The 20,832-nt window shown below is 43.3% G+C and overlaps 1 protein-coding gene across 1 annotated transcript; it reads left to right on the top strand.

Moving 5' to 3' along the window:
* The first annotated feature begins 3,264 nt into the window (after window positions 1-3,264).
* On the top strand, window positions 3,265-19,043 carry si:dkey-202l22.3 (7 transmembrane receptor domain-containing protein). Its single transcript, XM_039770117.1, has 2 exons — window positions 3,265-3,611; window positions 17,241-19,043. Exons 1-2 carry the CDS (start codon window positions 3,535-3,537, stop codon window positions 18,391-18,393), a joined length of 1,230 nt encoding a protein of 409 aa, XP_039626051.1. The 5' UTR covers window positions 3,265-3,534; the 3' UTR covers window positions 18,394-19,043.
* The last annotated feature ends 1,789 nt before the right edge of the window (window positions 19,044-20,832 follow it).

A 20,832-nucleotide genomic window follows, 5' to 3' on the forward strand; every position in this document is an offset into this window, starting at 1 on the left:
GTTAAATAAATGTGTGACTTTTACAAAGATGTAGTCTCCGACTGGTGGTGTCCGGGCAAGTCTCACATACAGAACCAGATGAGTTAAATTTCAATACAGAAATCAGCCATAACATTATATACTGCTCAAAAAAATGAAAGACAGCCTTTTTAATGAGAGTAGAGTATCAAGTCAATACCAGTTGTGGGCTATTGATCTGGTCAGTTAAGTAGCAGAGGGGCTTGTTCATCAGTTTCAGCTGCTTTGGTGCACTAGAGGGGCAGCACTGAGATGACCCCCAAAACAGGAATGAATGGTCTAACAGGTGGAGGGAGGCCACTCACATTTCTCCCTCCTTATCTGTTTTGTCACTCTATTGCATTTGTCTACGGTCAGTGTCACTACTGGTGGCTTGAGACCATACTTGGACCCTACAGAGGTGACACTGGTAGTCCAAATTCTCCAGGATGGCAAATCAATACATGCCAGTCATTGCCAGAAGGTTTGCTGTGCGCCCAGCACAAACTCAAGGGAATGGAGGAGATTCCAAGAGACAGACAGGCAGTTACTCCAGGAGAGATGGACAGGGCCCCTCATAGAAGGTCCTTAACACATCAGAAGGACCCACTGGTATCTGCTCCATTGGGCAAAAAAGAACAGGATGAGCACTGGTACAGCCTACAAAATGACCTCCAGCAGACAGGCCACTGGTGTGAATGCCTCTGAGGAAACAATCAGAAACAGACTTCGGGCCTGAGGGCCCGACGTCCTCTAGTAAGCACAATGGAGCTCTGTTGGCATTTACCATAGAATACCAGAATTGGCGGGTCCACCTCTGACGTCCTGTGCTTTTCACAGATGAGAGCAGGTTCACCTTGAGCACATGTGACAGACGTGAAGAATGTTATGCTGCCTGTAACGTCGTTCAGCATGACCGGTTTGGTGCTGGGTCAGTGATGGTATATCTGTGGAGGCATATCCATGGAGGGACACACAGACCTCTACAGGCTAGAAAACGACACCTTGACTGCCATAAGGTATCGGAATGAAATCCATGGACCCATTGTCAGACACTATGCTGATGCAATGGCTCCTGGGTTCCTCCTGGTGCACGACAATGCCTGGTCTCATGTGGCGAGAGGATGAAGGAATTGATCCCATTGACCGGCCCCCACGCTCACTCGCTTGACCTCAATCCAATAGAACACCTCTGAGGGGGACATTACGTTTGGGTCCATCCGACGCCTTAGCCTGTACAGGAGCTCAGTGATGCCCTGGTCCAGATCTGGGAGCGGATACCACAGGACACCATCCGTCGTCTCATTAGGACATCATAAGGCATGCATACAAGCATATGGGGGCATATAAACTAATGAGTATGATTTGGAGTTACTGCAGTGAAATTTCAGCCAAATGGACCGACTGACTGCCTCATCATTTTGTCCCTTTGATTTTCGGGGTGTCCTTGAATTCAGCCCTCTGTAGGTTGATCATTTTCATTTCCATCACACGATCTGCCATCCTTTCGTTCCTAACACATTACCAGTCCTTAGCATTTTTTTCATTTTTTTGAGCAGTTTATTATATATATATATATATATATATATATATATATATATATATATATATATATATATATATATATATATATATATATATATATATATGTATATATATATATGTATGTGTGTGTGTGTGTATTGTGAAGGCAGAATAACACCAGAGAGACACATAAAGGTTTGGGTCCCAGTCCCATATACTGTATGTCGTGAGGATAGCTGTCTTGTCAAAGTAACAAAGACAATCATGAGACATTGGATGCATGATACAGAGAACTTTTATATGGAAATGACAATGATAATTGACAGTAATGTTGAAATGGTGAGCCGAAGCTGATAAGATGGGTTGAAGGCGAAAATTAGGTCATCTAATGAAGTCATATCTTCGCTATACCCAGAAGAGGACTGGGTCTTGGATGGATTTCAGATGGAGTTTCAGAAGGTATGTCTTCTAATCATCAGTTTTCTTGAAGGATAAGAGAAGAGCCATTAGCATTAAATATCAAATCTCCCTGGTTGTTGTATTCACGCTGCGTCGGGCCCATGGCTGCCCCCATTTCGCCAACAATATATTGTATATAAGTATTACAATAGTAATAATAGAGGCTAATAATATATATAACTGTATTTAATATAACAGAAAGTAGAATCTTGTAAGTGCCACATGGTCCACCAAGGTGTTCTACTGGTGTCGGCGACTGAGAAGGCCACTGAAGACCATTAAACACATTATGATGTTCATGAAATCAGTTTTAGATGACTTGTGCTTTCTGACATGGTGCTTTACTGTGCTGGAAGTAGCCACTGGAAGATGTGGTCATGAAGGATGCACCGGGTCAGCTACAATACTCAGATAGGCCATGACATTCAATTGAGGATTGATTGGTAATAACGGGCTCAAGCTGTGCCAAGTAAGCATTCCCCACACCATCATACCACCACCACCACCAGCCTGGACTGTTGACATAAGTCGGGTTGGTTGCATGGATTGCCATGATGGTGCCTGCCATCTGTGTGCCTCATTATAAATTGAAATTCATCATATGAGGCTGCTGCCCAGCTTTGGTGACCTTGTGCCCATTGCAGCCTGTACTTTCTGTTCCTGGCTGAACCTGACGTGGTCTTCTGCTGTTAGTAGCCCATCCGCCTCAAGATTTGACATGCTGTGCATTCTGAGGTGCTTTTCTGCTCACCTGAGTTGTACAGAGTGCTCATCTGAGTCACCGCAGCATTTCTGTCAAGTCAGTGGAGAATGGCCAGACTGGGCTGAGCTAACTCATCAACAAGGCTTTTCTGTCCACAGAACTGCCATTTGCTGGCTGCTCTTTGTTTTTCTCACCATTCTGAGTAAAATCTGTGCACGAGGAGATCTTCAGTTACATTAATACTCAAACCAGCCTGGTTGGCACCAACAATCATTCCACGGTCAAAATAGCAATTCTGATACCTAATGTGAACATGAACTGAAGCTCCTGGCCTGCATTTGCATGATTTTATGCTTGGTGCTGCTGCCACATGATTGGCTGAAATAGATAATTGCATAGATAAGCAGGTGTTTCTGATGGTTTAACCAGTGAGTGAGTGCATCAAAAGTAACGAAAAGGCATATTTTCAAATTGATCCCTGCATCTCTAGAAACCACCTTGATAATGAGACGTTACATTGATGTGAAATCAGCTTCCTTTTTAAGTACCTAATTTTCAGTTGTTTGAAATTGTTCAGATCGTACTTCAAAACTACAGGAAGTAAGACAGATTAATTAATTGAAATGATTGTTAAAAAATTTAATCCAGAATAAGAATAAGAACGATGAAGCCGCCAGGAATGAAGCCCTCTCGCTCACCGGCAGCTCAGGAGTTAAAGGCGCAGTCGCTGTCTCTGGTGCTGAAGCGGCGCTGCCTTCTCTCGAGCACACGAGCCCTGCCTTGAAGAGTTGAGAGGTGCCCTCTTAGGACGTGTACCAGCAGCACAGTCGAGAGCTCCGAGAAGGAAGGGCATGGACAAGATTGCAGGCAGACTTCCGGACCATTTGCCGATCAGCTCAACTGGTCCTCTGACTGTCTCTGCTGACAGGTACGAACGCGCTGCTTTTAGTCTTGTTTTTCTCTTTGAAGCAAACCAACGTCCAATACGGCGGTCAGTCTGTGCACCCACATAATGTCACTGGTGCATCTAAGATAGGGGAGGCTTAATACGACTTAAAATACATATTTTTGTTATTGCAAAAGCTAATATGTTATGCGCTATGTATTTATTACACTTATAATTTCAGGGCTTACTGTATTTTCACCTAAACGAACTACACCTACCTGCCTAGTCAAACCATATCGCACTAACCGTGGAGCCGAATACGTTGATCTTGTATAGTGCCTTTCCTCTTTATCATGAAGGTGGAGTATTCCTTAAATGTACAAAGAGGCAGATGAATAAACAAGAACCCGCTCGGCGTTAGCAATTGGCGACTTTTTAAAGGGTCATTGGTTATAAAGCAGCTTGAACCCGAGTCTCCATTCCCGGTCGCTTTTTATTGTCGCCGCTCCGTTTCACGCTTCTCCTCCCTTAAGACTCTGTCCCTGTAACTTTTATATCGGTCTACTATATAATTCGTTTCGTATTCCAACCAGAAGCAGGTTTGCAGAAGAAAATTTTTAAAAAAAATATCATTTCGATCTGCTTTGTTTCGTTGCTTATCGAGGTACAGACAACCGAAAGACAAAAGTGAGCGGTTGCTTCTTCCAGCGACATGCCATGTTTACGACTTCTCCGAAAAAAATCTCTACACTGAGTGACTGCAAGCATCTATTCATTCTTAACTATACGATCGGTTCTAAATGTTCAACTTCAGTTGAATTAAACGGGGGGCAGACGACGTCGCCCTTATGAACACGAAGTACCCCAGGCTTTCTCTCTAATCTTGTCTTTTCTTACTCGCATTTTGCACGAGTCCGTTTTTGGATGGTCCCGTGGGACTGCATTTTTTAAACTCGTGTGTCAAAGCTTTTTTGTTGACTAAAACACTTCTTTAAAGATTCGCCATGGATTGTTACTTTCCTTTGAAGGGTCTGGCTGCTAAATCTTCGTTCCAGTGTCATCCTTATCACTGAAGTCAATCTGCCCCAGAAGTCCAAAAGGCATTGCAAGTATGAACGGGTCTGCAATGTGCGGATATGCTTTAGATGATCGGCCCATCTTATAGTTCTCATTTTTAGTTTCAGCACCCCCTGTTTTAACGGTTTCTTCTCCTCTTCTTCTCTCTTTCAAGGCGAATGGTCAAGGGCAGAATCCTCCACTGGTGTCCTTGTAAGATATGCAGTTTTGTAGAACGCCTTCCAGGTTATGCGGTTTTCTTCGAAGGGCTCTTGATAAACACAAAACAAACTGACTAAATGAATCACAGACCCCCTGAGACCAGCTACCCGCATGAAATTCACGCACGTCGTGGTCTCATTTGGAGCGCGCTAGAAGGAAATGGCCGAGATCTGCATTGGCATAGGAGTGCATGGGACCACATCCACGGGCTAAGGGTGACACTGCGGCCGTCCAGCCAGTCAACAGCGTGACAGATCTGCGACTTTCTAAATTTTAAGAAGTGTCGCTTTATATTTGATTAACTCTGATCAGTCTGGATTTTTGCGCTCGCGTGGTAATTTCTTGTTTGTTTATAGGGTCTCTCTGTTGAGCAGGACCACCGACTACGTGATGAGCATCGTTCTTGGTCAAATTGTCTGCCTGAACTGCGTTAGCGGATTAAACTCGAAATAATTTTATTTTTAGGCTTTACTTTATTTTCAGACTTTGATATCTTGTTTCATGTCATATTTAATCTTCATATTTACCTGTTATGGAATCCATTTGTTGTTAATTGGGTTTACGAAAACTGCAGCCTATACCCGATATTAAAATGTATACAATTTCAAATAATGGCCTTTGTCAGGGGTGGCGCTGTGAGGAAACCTGCGTGTCGAATGCTAACTGCGTGACGTTTGTATCTTCTCTTCGTGTATTTGTGGGTTTCCTTCCAAAGACAGGAACGTTGGGGGAACTGGCGATTCTAAATCGGTCCCTGATGTGTGTGTTGACCCTGTGATGGGCTGTGGCCCTGTCTAGGTATTGTTCCTGCCTTGTGCCCGATAGGCTCCAGTTGCCCCTCGATTCTGCTCTGGGCAAGATGGGTGGCCGGTATTTTCCAGCGGGCCAGCTGAGAGCTATGTAGCTTTGTCTACACGGATACGCTATTGTGCGGAACTGCATCATTGAAATGCATTGTGAGCGTTACTCATGTGGACGGATTTTTGTAATGCTTTTTCCAAATCCAGATCGACTTGCTAATCGCATTCATCCATTTACATATAAAGGGGACAGTTGCAGTGGAGGGCCGTTAAATGGATCACTCAAGCGAGTCAGTGCCTGGGCTTCAAGTATATTAATCATTAAACGGGTTGGGTTATTCTATATTTACCGAACACCGCAACTGAAGAGACAGCACACAGAATGTGCAGTTCATCCCTAAACGTAACGGCCCGTGTTTATTGTCTTACAAAGCACAGACATCGGTTAAGTCGTGACTACCTAAGCAAATTTACCCGCTGCTAGAGGCCACGGCGAACGCCTCCAAAACATCATAACCCCCTTGAGACAACGGAGAAAGTCGCCGCTTATCACGGTGAGCTCAACCGCTCCATGGCCTCCGGCACTTGCGCGTCTGAAGTTCGCGCGCGCACGTGCACGCGCTTCCCCTCGTGCTCGTCCTCCTCTTCTCTCCTGCGCTTGGTTCTCCTTGCCGCCCTTCGCACTTCGTTGACTTCTCTTCAGCAAGTCAGCCTTCCTCATCCTTCCACCTGCACAGACTCCCCCAACCAAAGCTCCTTAATTCTTCCACCAGGGTCTTCTGTGGACACAACAGGCTCTCGGTGCTCCTTTTTACCACTGGACCGTCGGTCGGATCACCTTGTTAGCCATAGCGATAGGTATCTTAATGGCCCACCCACATGAAGGTTCTAGTAAGCACCTTTATTTATTTAGATCTGCACAGCAAATAACAATGAATAGACCAGGGGTTGCAAACTCCAGTCCTGGAGGGCCACAGTAGCTTCAGGTTTTCATTCTAACCATCTTCTTCATTACTTTTTGCTGCTAATTAACTTATTTTGCCTTCATTTTAATTATCTTGACTCGAACCCTGGGCGGCATGGTGGCGCAGTGGGTAACACTGCTGCCTTGCAGTTAGGAGACCCGGGTTTGCTTCCTAGGTCTTCCCTGCATGGAGTTTGCATGTTCCCCCCGTGTCTGCGTGGGTTTCCTTACAAAGACAAGCAGGTTAGGTGCATTGGTGATTCTAAATTGTCCTGTGTGTGTGTGTGCGTGTGCCCTGCCCGGGGTTTGTTTCCTGCCTTGCGCCCTGTGTTGGCTGGGATTGGCTCCAGCAGACCCCTGTGACCCTGTAGTTAGGATATAGCAGGTTGGATAATGGATGGATGATTCAAACTCCTATTTCTTTAATTAGCTGCCAAACAATAATGAGACACAAAACAAGGTGCCACATGACCAGCTCACATGTGGCCATCACACAATATCTGAAAATAAAGAAAGGTGAAGGTCTCACTAAGGTTGATCTCTCAGGTCCCTAAAACATTTTGACAATGCTCTTAGAAAAAAAACCAGAAAATCAACAGTTATGGAAATGTCTGCTGTGTCAGAATGAGAGCAGCAACAAGCCATAGAATTAAATAATGAGGTTAATTAACAGCAACAATTGGCTTCTAATTAAGAAACTAGTTGAAGTGAAATTAGTTGGAGTTTGAAGTCCCAATTTAGCTGGTCAACTGTTGACTTGTTTTACATTTGATTTCTGTTTGGCTGTTATTTAGTGAAGAAAATAATTAATTCAGAGCATTACATCCTTAAACACAGGGCTATTAAAATGAAGGGAAAAAGAAGTTAATTAGCAATAAAAACTGGTCACTGATTAGGAACAGGGTTAGAATGAAAACCTGCAGCCACTGCGGCACTCCAGGACTGCAGTTTGCCACCCTTGGAATAGACGGTAACAGATTTGAGAAATACAAATACCCCCCCGCCCGCTTCATGTGCAAAAAATCTATCCCAGAATGAAATGGTGCTTTGTCACGCAATGGAGCCGAGAGGAACCATGCAACCCAATATAAAACCATAAAGTGCTATTACTTTTAAGAGTGTAGTTATTCCACCACCAAACGCAAGAGATTATGAATTTGACTATAAAACTGAAATGGGACCCCAAAAATAACCTGGTGTGGGCTAATTGCTTTAAAATCAACCATATAAAATAATTAAATAAATACACATGGCAGCAAAATTACAGTAAAGATAAAAGTCAGGTAATACAAAATATAAGATACATAAAAGAACGAGGAAAGGGCCAAGCAACAGAAAAAATATTTCAAATTAATTTTAGGTAGTACAGTATGAATTTTTTATTAAAGGGAGCGCCAGAGAGCCAACAACAGACAGAACACACCGAGTGCCGCAGCAGTTAGCCTGAGTCCTACACACTGAAAAAATAGCCAACATTTCACAGTCATTTTTTCTTTTCATAATAAAATTCCGTATTGAAAAATGTATCACATAATCACAGCAGGCTAAGTCATCGTCTGTCATACGTCAGCAAATTACTGTGATATTGTATTTGGATTGGGCAGCGCGATTTCAGTGTGCGCACTTTCATCACGTTCCACCGATATGTGCTAAAATGACTGTTAAAAGTCAAATCCTGGCTATAAAGACTTTGATGGCAACGTGTTTCATTTGGTACAAACATCTGAAAGTTGTCATTCACTCAAAGAGCCAGCGAGACACAATGAATGGCCATGTAGTGAGGCTGACAGACTTTAAGGACCTCCAAAACTCAATCTGATGTAAATTAAGTGTATTACAAAAAATACATCTGTAAAAATACGTTACATGGACTGTATATTTTCACATTCAAAAAAAAAAAAAACAAATGTAATAAATAAACAATGATTTGGACGCATTCTCATCAACTTGTATTTAAGCGGTGTTTTAGCTGTAAATATCTACTTATCAAGGTGTATAGCTACGTGATCAATTGTATTGAGTGAAGACACGATGGCGCAGAATTCTATTTGCATAAAGTGAGTATATTTGCATAAGGCACGCCCCCTTTGCAACAACGCTACAAATTGCTACGATAGCTCGCACACCTGTGCACTGCAGGCAGAAAACTCCTATGTCCATTGAAGAGTTTTTGTGATTATGAAAGCTGATTTATGGCGTGTTTTTTCCCACAACAAACTGGCAAAGCTGCAATACGAGGGACGACGTTCAAAAAGTTTTCGCACTTTTTATAAACTCTAATTATTAAGAAATTCAAAATCAAATTACATCACTTTTCTAGATGGTCTCCTTCGTTTGCGATGCAATTTTCACAGCGTCGTACCAACGTTTTAATGCCCAATTACTACTCCTCTCGCCTTCACCGTTTCCAACGAAAATATAAAACTGCGGAAACCTTTTGAACGTCCTTCATACATCCCAAATCAACCCAAAGCAATCTCTCCATCTCCACCATAAGGTTGGCGTAGCTGTGAAATGGTAAAATTTACACCGCCCGGTAACGGCGATTTGATTATTTTATCACGAGATCGCCAGGGAAACACTCAGCACTCACACTCAAAGAGGCTCGAATAACAATAACGAATACATTAAACATACGAAGAAGGGGAGAAAATCCATTATTAAACGGCTACGCAAAAGCCCTCCCCACTCCCTCGACGGAGATAATTATTTAACAAAAGCAAGACAAAGAACACCTCAGTGATGAAGCACTGAGCACATAATGGTTAACGATAAACCCACACACACTAAAGCCCACTCAAACTCCTGCTCCACAGCTACGATGGTGGCGAAAATTAATCGAGGAGCCAAGTGAACATTTTCCTGATTGTTATGAAAGTTTTGTCCTACTGCGTCCCAGTTGTCGCGTGAAGCTCGGTAGAAGTTTGGAGCGCTCCGAGGATGAAGACGATTTTACCAAATGAGACGAAATCACACAAACATGCAGGCACAGGACAAGCAAATAAATCAAGAAAGAAACTGCGATGTAATTGGTGACTTTTAATCCAGTCTCTCTTTCTTTTTCTCTCTTTTTATTTATTTATTTATTCTGGCGCACCTCTAAAGTCTTAAAATCAGTGCCACGGCGTATTTCACCCACCAATCCCAATGACAACACCCGAAGCTGACCGATGGCTAAGAATTATTGGGGCTGATGGGATTTGTAGGTTTTTTTGAACATTAGAACACTCTGGACGAGAACCGGCTATTCAGCCCAACAAACCTCGCCAGTCGTATCCACTTAATTCTTCCAAAAATAACATCAAGTCGAGTTTTGAAGATTGCTGAAGTCCTTCTCAGTAGTTCAACAACAACAACATTTATTTCTATAGCACATTTTCATACAAAAAGTAGCTCAAAGTACTTTACATAATGAAGAATAGAAAGATAAAAGACACAGTAAGAAAATAAAATAAGTCAACATTAATTAACATAGAATAAGAGTAAGGTCCAATGGCCAGGGGGGGCAGAAAAAACAAAACAAAAAAACAAAAAAAAAACTCCAGACGGTTGGAGAAAAAAAATTCCAGACCATGAGACTGCCCAGTCCCCTCTTGTGTACTAAATAGATGGCACGGACGGCTAAGTACCCTTAGGGACCTGTAGGCACCTATACTCCACCCACACTAACTTTAAGGTTAGTATTTGTGGTTGGGGTAGGTCAGTCACCCTGGTTGATTAATGTTTTGAGTTTAAATTATTAGACTGAACCCAGAATATGAATGTTTGCCGAAACAGTTTGTGGGTCCACGGGTCGAATAAATTCTCAGGACTTAATAATGAGCGGCCAGTCTGTCAACAGTCAGATACCAAATAAGTTTTTATTCGGTGGAGCATGGACTCGCTTGTTAGGCTGGGTAACACATTTTTATTAAGATTGTCTCTGCAAATTTATAGGTAATGACTGGCTGTTGACTTGCAGTAATATTAAAGTTGACATGTGAAAACTGAGGAAATTAATGTAAATTGGAAATGGTGATTACAGCAACATTATGCTACATCACACTAATTATTATGAAGACACAATCTGGTGTTGATTTTTATTGTAACATACAGTAATATAATACATATTTAAATACTTTGAAAGTAATGCAACCAGCAGCCAGGAATTAAATGTAAATTTACAGTCAGATTTTGTACAGTGATGCAAAAACCCTTCAATAGGGGAGTTAGCTGAACACCTGCCAAATCCCTGGGTTCAACATCTGCAGGGAAAGGCAGGAAGGAAAGAAAAATGAAGACAATCAAGAAATGAGTAAAAGATCCACCTTGATAAAAGGATAAGTGTCTGTGTGTCAGCCTAGTTTCATTGTGTCTGTCATTCCAACAAATGGAGCATCACAAACATATTATTAATAAAATGCATTGCATTCATTCTTCCAATACAAGGTGCATCAAAAACATTAATGCTGCTTTTAAAAAATCCCATACCAAATGGCACATAACCAAGACTTATACTGTACATTGCATTTTTCATTTCAACAGATGGTACATCACAAACATTTCATTAATAATAAAACGCATTGAATTTGTTCTTCCAACAGATGGTGCATCAAAAACATTAACACTGATTTTACATTCCTCATGGCATATAACAGAGAGATATCCATTGAATTTGTCATTCCAACAGATGGCACATCACAAACATTTGTAGTAGGACATTTTATTATTACAAATAAATGTCTGTGTGACTATCCATCTGTGTGTCTGTCCAGTTGCTATGCTTCTGTCATTTCAGCAAAGGGTAAATCATACACATTTTAGTAATACAATTCATTTCATTTGTTCTTCAATGGATGGTGCATCACAAACATTTACAAATCTCATTCCAAATGGCATGTAACACAAATGCATTGGTCAATCCAACAGATGGCACATCACACACATTTGTAGTAATGCAATTGTATTGCTACAAAAAATGTCTGTGTGTTTGTATATCTGTATGTCTTTCCAGTTGCTATGTCTCTGTCATTTTAACAAATAGCACATCAAAAACATTAACGCTGCTTTTACAAATCCCATTCTAAATGGCATATAACAGAGACATATGCGTTACATTTCACATCCCAACAGAAGGCACATTATAAACATTTGTAGTAATGTTTATTATTACTACACATTGTGATGCGCCATTAAAATGACAAATGCCATGCATTTTATTAGTTCACGTATTACCAAATACAATTTAAAAGATGGTGCAATGAAAACTTTAACATTGATTACTGTTGGTTTCAAACTGCTTAGACAATTCAGGTTAAGATGTGCATGTTATAATAATAATAATAATAATAATAATAATAATAATAATAATAATATATTTTGTTCATATAACACCTTTCCTATTCAAATCAGATTGATTGGCAGTTCCAAACTGGCTCCATTGTGAGAGTGGGTGTGTGCGTGAGTGAATCCAGTGATGAACTGGCACCCAGACTTGATGGGATGGGCTACACCCCTCCAGTGACCCTATCTTGGATTAAGTGGGTCTGGCAATAACTGGGGCGTGTTATTAAATTATTGCAGGGATGGGCTCCAGCTGCCCCGTGCCCCTATCCAGGTTAATGAAAATGGATGGATGGACCTTTCACTATTAAAATAATAGAAAGATATAGCATTGGTGTAATTATCTCCAGTTCTTGGTACAAAGGAAGAAGCTACCAGTAAAACATCAAATTAAATCAGAGAGTAACACAGTGCTAAGGGATGAAACACAGGAATGCAACGTTTATTTCATAAAGTACGCTTTATAGTCAACACTTCTCCAAGTTCAGTTGTAACCACAGTGGGCTGCAGATGTGCAATGTCTACTTTAAGGGTAAGTGGGGCAGTACCCTTCAAGTCCCAGCCAGTGGTGCAGTTCTTCATAAATTAAATGGTGGTGGTGTGGGGTATGAGTCACTTAATATGTCCCTGCTGCTGCTAGCATGTTTAGATAGATAGATAGATAGATAGATAGATAGATAGATAGATAGATAGATAGATAGATAGATAGATAGATAGACAGATAGATAGATAGATAGATAGATAGATAGATAGATAGATAGATAGATAGATAGATAGGAAAACATAATAGAAGGATAGATAAAAGGCAGTATATAATAGATAGATAGATAGATAGATAGATATATAGATAGATAGATAGATAGATAGATAGATAGATAGATAGATAGATAGATAGATAGATAGATAGATAGATAGATCACTTTAGTGTAGATGGTCAAGGTCAATCGGAAATCCCATAAATTAGGGAGCGTAACTCACTGCAGCACCCTCTTGTAGTACCCACGGACCCCTGCTGGCTTCCTCACTGCACTACAGTTCCCAACATTCCCTGCGGGTATCCGAATGGGTCACAAAGCCCAAGGATGCTGCCATCTACTGGGTCAGTGGAGAATTTAGCTTTCATATGATATTTTAGCCTCCCAGCCAGTTAAGGGGATGGGACCAATCTTGGCCGGGACGCCAGCCCATGGGTGCTGTCCCTATCACCACGTTAAGGTCACTACAATAGAAGGAGAAAATTAAACACAGTACCAACATTTCCCCCTTTCTGCCTTCCCAGTGCCAGAACTCATTCAACTACACATTCCTATCTGCTGACATTGAAGGGGGGACCCCCACTCCTGCCGTCTGAAACAGTTGACGTCTACATTCGCGTCTTCAGACTTTAAACCTGCCCCGCCATGATCATTTAAGAAGCCTTTAAAACATATTGCCACCAGTTATTTTCTCTCAGTTAATCCCCCCCAATTGAAAAAAAAAACAAACATTTGATTCATTGCATAAAATGTCTAAAAGTGCAGCCTGTGAATGTCATTAGCCTTTGTAATAACTTGAAATAAAACGCGATTCAGTGTTAGACCCTTATTGTCTGGCTATGGGTATGACAAGAGAGGGTGAGAGCACACGCTGATAACAGAGCGCCCACCATATGGCAATCCACCCGGACTGAGATCCAAGTGCAGCCATGCAGTGAATGACACCTCAGCGCCACACTGGAACAGGGGTGAGGGTTTTTTATGGTGGGCTGGAGTGCCAGTCCTGCCACCAACCCCCAGGTTTTCCCTATAAGTTGCAGGACCAGCTGGCTGCAGATTAACGTCATTCCCAGGATGGAGTAATCACAAGCTAAGGGCCCTCCCTGCTCAGGGGCCCAATGGAGTAGAGTTACCTTTGGCATTTTTATGGGATTCGAACCTGCAACCTTCTGATTGCTGGCACAGATCCCTAGCCTCAGATACAAGGAAACAAAAAAAAGTGCAGATATTCCAAAAGCACAAAAGTCTCATATTCTTCAAACACGAGGGTAAGTCAGTGTGGTGCAGTGATATTTTGTACATAAGCTAATAAATATTTTGTATGTCTTTGTTTGTAAATTAGACATACCATTTGTAATTTTAGTGCTTTATTAGGCTTGTTGTACTTTCATGTCCAACTATCAAACCTCTACATCTTTAGGACGGACTCAGGATGTGTAATTTATTACAGGGTTGGGGGGTGGTGGGTACTTTGAACCAATTTGGCAAAGGGGAATTTAGTGCAGGACATTCTATAAGCCAACCCCCGCGGGAAGGTCATAAAACTACACGGACTGGCAAGCATCAGCTAAACGAATGGCATCAACTATTAGAGGGCAGGTGTAGAAAGGCGGTGTGTGCACCCACTGCTCTGTTTAGGACTGGTTTTGAATCAGAGGCCATTCTGTACCACAACGCCCCATTGGTCCAAGGATTTAGACAGTGTGGCGGACGGCTGGGATTCTTGCCCAGCCAGGATGCCTGGAGAATGGAAGGACTGAGAAAGAGGCAAAATCTTCCCTGGAATGCAAGAGGGCAGCCCCCCCACCCCTAAATTACATCGGGGTCACGGGCTTCGAGCTTGGAAGCTCGACCCTGTGTGGGACCTGTGGCCACCACCAGAGGGCGCCTAGACAGTTCTGGAGCCATGGACTGCAGCACTTCTGCTACACTAGGAAGTGCTGCTGAAAGGGAATCCGGGTGAACCAGGAAGTGCTGCAGGAAAATCGTCAGAGTGCACCTGGAGCACATCCGGGTGCAACATAAAAGGGGTCACCTCACTCCATTCGAGGAGATGGAGTCGGGAGGCAGAGGATGGAACTTGTGAGAGAGGAGTGAAGGTGGTAGTGAAGAAGGACAGAAGAATAAGAAAAAGAATAAGAATAAGATACGGTGGGCTGGCACCCTGCCTGGGGTTTGTTTCCTGCCTTGCTCCCTGTGTTGGCTGGGATTGGCTCCAGCAGACCCACGTGACCCTGTAGTTAGGATATAGGGGGTTGGATAATGGATGGATGGATAAGAATAAGAATAAGGACAAGAAAAGAAAACAGAATAGGACTTAGCTTATTGGTTGTTGGTGATTGTGCTCGTGTGTATAAAGAAGAAAGAAAAGTAAACTGTGTGCTTGTGGACATTGTGAGTCTGCATCTCTGTCTGTGGTATGGGCTGGCATGTTCACAACAGGAGCGTGTAAAGTTGGTTTACTCCTCCCTCTCCCTCTCTCTCTCTCTGTCTCTGTCTCATAACATGGCCATGAAGAGAACACAATGAGGAACACAAGTTGGCAGCCATATTGAGACAGGCATGCAGCCTGTCCTGAAGAACGTGGACTAAAAATGATTTGACTTGACCAGAGATATTTGTTTAAAAGCCTAATCCTTTGAGTTAATGTTAATAGTACATTTTCCTTAGGCTGCCTAGCTTGAACTCGAATAATAATAATAATAATAATAATAATAATAATAATAATAATAATAATAATAATAATAATAATAATAATAATAATATTAAAGGACCCCCACTCTAACCCACTCGGCTGCCTCTACCTCAGGCAATGACCTTATGAAATCTGCTACATAATTTTGGCTATATCAAACGAAATGGCACTCTGCCCAGTGGCTTGGCCTCTAAAGGACATCTTCTCTTGGGGTGAAAGGGACAGGGCATTGGTGCCCTCACTGGGCACTATGAGAGAAGAAGACAGAGAAGACAAAGTTGGCTGTAGCCCCCCTTCTCATCTTGGCAGGTTATTGCATACCTGGAGTAAGTAAGCCTGCAGAATGAGTCCTCCAACGCACATGCGTGACATTATATATATATATACTGTATATAGTGGGGTGCCTGCAAATTTGCTCATTTGAATTTTGTGGCAATAAACAAAAAAAACAGGTGCTCATGGGAGCAAAACAGAACATAAAGCAGCCTTCTCTGCTCACAAAGCAGTAGCTCTGATGAGCAAGTAAAGATGGAGGAACTCTGTTCTGTAGGTTCATCCGGGTCCAAATGAGAGGCCCTGCTTTGGTAGCATTGGGCTTTTATTGCTGTCTGGGTGGAAGGGGTGGGGTTAATGGCTCTCAATGGGGTCTTCTCGCTGCTGAAGAAGAGAATAAAAAGATGATATCTTTAGCGGTTGGTCCCCTTTTCACCCAAGTGGTGTGTGACATACCTTGGATGAGCTCTGAAGTTGTCCCTCACCTGGGCATGCGTGACAATATATAACATGCAATTCTTAAGAAAGGTGCTATTTAATATAAAAAAATGATTTAAAGACACTCTTATAATGTATAAACTGTGTACTGTTTATGCCATACTATTGAATATGTAATGTACAGTATGTAACACTGTCCTTCATGAAACTTGCTATGTAATAAATAAGACTGTGGCCATGAGATCCCATTTTTATTATTCAATCCTTTATTAAAGGTGCTATATAACATAAAAGATTACTTAAATGATGTTTTTGAAATCGGCACAGTGGTGGTGCTGCTGCCTCGCAGTAAGGAGTCCTGGGTTCACTTCCCGGGTCCTCCCTGCATGGAGTTTGCATGTTCTCCCTGTGTCTGTGTGGGTTTCCTTCCACAGTCCAAAGACATGCAGGTTAGGTGCATTGGCAATTCTAAAATTGTCCCTAGTGTGTGCTTGGTGTGTGTGTGTGTGTGTGTGCCCTGCGGTGGGCTGGCGCCCTGCCCGGGTTTTGTTTCCTGCCTTGCGCCCTGTGTTGGCTGGGATTGGCTCCAGCAGACCCCCGTGACCCTGTAGTTAGGATATAGCGGTTTGGACAATGACTGACTGACTGACTGCTTTTGAAATTAATGTATATTGAATATTTAATATATAATGTGCATAATGCAATTCATGAAAGGATTCATTGATTGATGCTCTTGCAGTGTACACCTACTTTACAAGTCACGCTATTTAATAATATAAAGGATGGAGAGAATCTTGAATTTTACATTATATACCATGTTGTCCAACACACATTACATATCACACTATCCTTTATAAAAGGTGTTCTATAATTTCAGGGATGGATTAAATGATGTCCTTGAAATATTTATGTACTGTTTATGTCATACTATCTTTATATAATGTACAAACAGTATATTATTATCCTTCATGAAAGACGGTCTATAAAATGAGTCATTAATTTACAGATGGGCTTTTCTTTTGAATTAGTAATTGGTGTACCTGGTATGACGAAAGGCGCTATACAAAATATAAGTGGAGGGTCAGTCTGGTTAGATATAAGTGGACATCAAAGCGTGTGATTAACATGATACCTGCTTTTTTGTAGCTGGACGTCCACACTTGCCACCATGATGGACACTTCTGACTCGGAGGACGTCAACAGGAGCGCCCATGCTGGTCCATCCAACCTGACTGATCCAATCGACATGTTTGCAGGGCTGCAGCTCCTCCTGCGCTTCAAGCCCCTCTTCATCCCCCTCTACTCCCTCCTGGTGGTGGTGGCTTGCATTGGCAATGCCTTCCTGCTGGCCTGCATCATGGTGGACAAAAAGCTGCACAACGCCACCAACTTCTTCATCGGAAATCTCTCGGCCGCCGACCTCCTCATGTGCCTGAGCTGCGTGCCTCTCACCGCTTCGTATGCCTTCGAGGCTCGAGGGTGGCTCTTTGGCCGCTTCATGTGCCACTTTGTGGCCCTCATTCAGGCCGCTATGGTGTACGTGTCCGTCCTGTCCCTGACGGCCATCGCCGTGGACCGCTACGTGGTGGTGGCCTACCCCATCCGCAAACGGATCACCCTGAAGTGCTGCGGGATGATCGTGGTCGGGATCTGGCTGCTTTCGTTATGCCTGGCCGCCCCCCCGTCTATTCACACCAGCTATCTTGACCTGCACCCCATCGGTCACGACCTGGTGGTGTGTGAAGAATTCTGGATGGGATACGAGAAGCTCCGGCTCCTCTACTCCTGCCTGATGCTCCTGATGTCTTACATGATCCCCTTGCTGTCTGTCATCATGTCGTACTGCGCCATCACCATGCACCTGAAGCACCACAGCCTGCCGGGTGCCGTGGAGGCAAACCAGGCCAAATGGAACAAGAAGAAGCGCAAGACCTTCATGTTGCTCGTCACCTCTGTGCTGGCTTTTGCCCTCTGCTGGCTGCCCTTGCAGATCCTCAACCTGATCCGCGATCTGGACGGGGACTTCCTCATCATCAGCAAGAATTACGTTAATATTCTGCAGGTCTCGTGCCACCTGGTGGCCATGAGCTCCTCCTGCTACAACCCTTTCATCTATGCCTCCCTCCACCACAAATTCCGGGTTCACCTCAGGGGTTACCTGCGGCCGCGGCCTCACCGGCATAACAGCCTCCTCTCTCTGAGGGCCTCCCGATACAACAACACCTGCCTCAGCCTGGCTTCAGAGCCGCTGTCCAAGGACGCCCGAGAAGGAGACAGCTGCATGCTCAAAGTGCTCTAGTCCATGCCCAGCTCCACGAGTTTCACGCTTTATGTTGGATCATCTCACCAAATACTGCTAAAAGAAATGGGAAGTGGATTAATTGCAGGATGTTAGCGATTAGGGGGCCACCTTGCTTTCATTAGATTTGGAATCCCAAAGGGGATGAGAAACGGAGAAGTCCGTGGACGATGGCCGGCTCCTCTTTGCTGATCACTGCTGATGCACCCGTTCCATTTGGAGATGGAAGGAACTATTTAACCGGAGTTTGCTTCATCCTGTGTGCTTCAAACTCTTTTCACATCTTTGTGCGTAATTTTCCCATGCGGTCTTTTTGGTCAGACGTCTGTGGACTGTGGGGTGAGTGGGTGATGGGAAACGATGAGAGAGAGGACTATCTATCATCGGGGTGCAGATGAATGATAATGATACCTGAGTTTGGGTTAATGAGAGGAACACAGAAATGGTCCTCACTAGTAGATACGATATGACCTGACACGGCCAATGGAAACCATCCTCATCGGTAGAAGGTTCTAATTCGGAAAGCATGTCCCTTAGTGGACATATAAGAACTAATAGTCCTGATTGAAACCATCAGGACTTGTATAAAGTGTTCGGTGGCAACTGGGCGACAGTCAACTCGGCGAAAAGACAACTCAGCAAAAAGACAACTCGGCGAAAGTCAATTCAGCGAAAAGACAACTCGGCGAAAGTCAATTCAGCGAAAAGACAACTCGGCGAAAGACAATTTGGCGAAAAGACAAGTCAGTGAAAGACAACTCGAAGACAGAAAATTCAGCGAAAAGACAGCTTGGCGAAAGACAATTTGGCGAAAAGACAAGTCAGTGAAAGACAACTCAACGACAGACAATTCAGCGAAAAGACAGCTTGGCGAAAGACAACTCGGCGAAAGTCAATTCGATGAAAAGACAACCCGGCGAAAGACATTTCTACGAAAAGACAAGTCGGTGAAAGACAACTCGGCAAGGAAACAACTTGGCGAAATACAAGTCGCCGATATCCTTTACCAGTTAGGTAATAATTAGGTTCAAAGAGATTTTTTAATTATATTTAAATGACGTGATTTAAAATGTTGAAAATAAATTTATATAATTAACGAATGAACTTTATTCTGCAGATGGAACAAGCTCTATCTTACATTATCTTCTGCAACCAAAATTGTTAATCCTTCATATAAATTGTATTGATTGTAATCGTATGATAACGTTATTTAGAATACAAAAGGTGACCTGCGAGTACGGCTTAAGGAATATCTTTACTCTCAACGTATTGGGACTCTCATAAAGCAGGTGATTCTGTGGATTTTCCGCCGCCCTACGTTGTTATTTAAATATCATTAAAAAATCTCTTTGAACCTAACTATTACCTAACTGGTAAAGGATGTCGGTGAGTTGTCTTTTCGCCAAGTTGTCTATTGCCGGGTTGTCTTTTCGCCGAGTTGTCTGTTGCCCAGTTGCCCCTGAACGGGTATAAAGACACCATGATTATGACTCAGATTGGCTGACCTATAAATTGACCGATCGTGTTTGGGACATGGAGAACATGGTCTACAGTTGAGGAAACATTATGACCCGGAGTGACCAACAGAAACACCATCATTATTGGTAGACTGACTGAATGTCTATGGCTGTGGTTGGCAGACCCATTAAAGGAGAGGTCATGAATGGAAGACTATCAGTCTCGTTACCGTTGTGGACTCAGCCCCGGACACAGACAGGCAGACATGTTAAATTCACCACCATATGTTTATTTGTACAACATTTACAATAGTCTAAGTGCCACACAACCCACTTTACTCCAAAGTCCAGGCCTTACACTCAATACCTTCCTTTCCTTCAGGCCGCCTCCACTCTCTTCTCCAGTGACTTCGTCCTTCTCCTCACCCGACTCCAGCCATCGAATGGAGGGAGGTGGCCCCTTTTATACACACCCGGATGTGCTCCAGGTGCTTCCCAGCAATCTTCCGCCAGCACTCCCCAGTGTGGCGAAAGTGCCGGCTGCGCACCCAGAAGCACTCTGGGTGTCCCCCAATCCTCTTCCCCCAGCACTTCCGGGTGTGGCGGTCCAGGGCTCTGTAGGCATTGGGGCGCCCCCTGGCGGTGATCACAGGCCCCTACAGGGTTGAACTTCCAAGCTCCCAACCCATGGACCCCAAAGCAACCAGGGCGGACACCACATCGTGGTCTGGAGGAGCCGGAAGCCCTCCTCCGGTCCTCTTGGGCGTCCCGGTTGGGTACCACCCCCAGGCACTCACCACACTGTCTATTGTTCTCGTTATTGTTATCATTCTCTGACTTTATGACTAGTCTGCTTGAACCAACCCGATTGTTCAGATGATGACATGACCGTTGGGAAAATAAATGGAGCACAGGAATCATGACTTGTGGTCCACATTAGTAGCCCTGACTGAAACCATCTTGTCTTGTATGAAGACTCTAT

The sequence above is a fragment of the Polypterus senegalus genome, chromosome 11 (genome assembly GCF_016835505.1).
Source record: "Polypterus senegalus isolate Bchr_013 chromosome 11, ASM1683550v1, whole genome shotgun sequence".
Lineage (NCBI taxonomy): Eukaryota > Metazoa > Chordata > Cladistia > Polypteriformes > Polypteridae > Polypterus > Polypterus senegalus.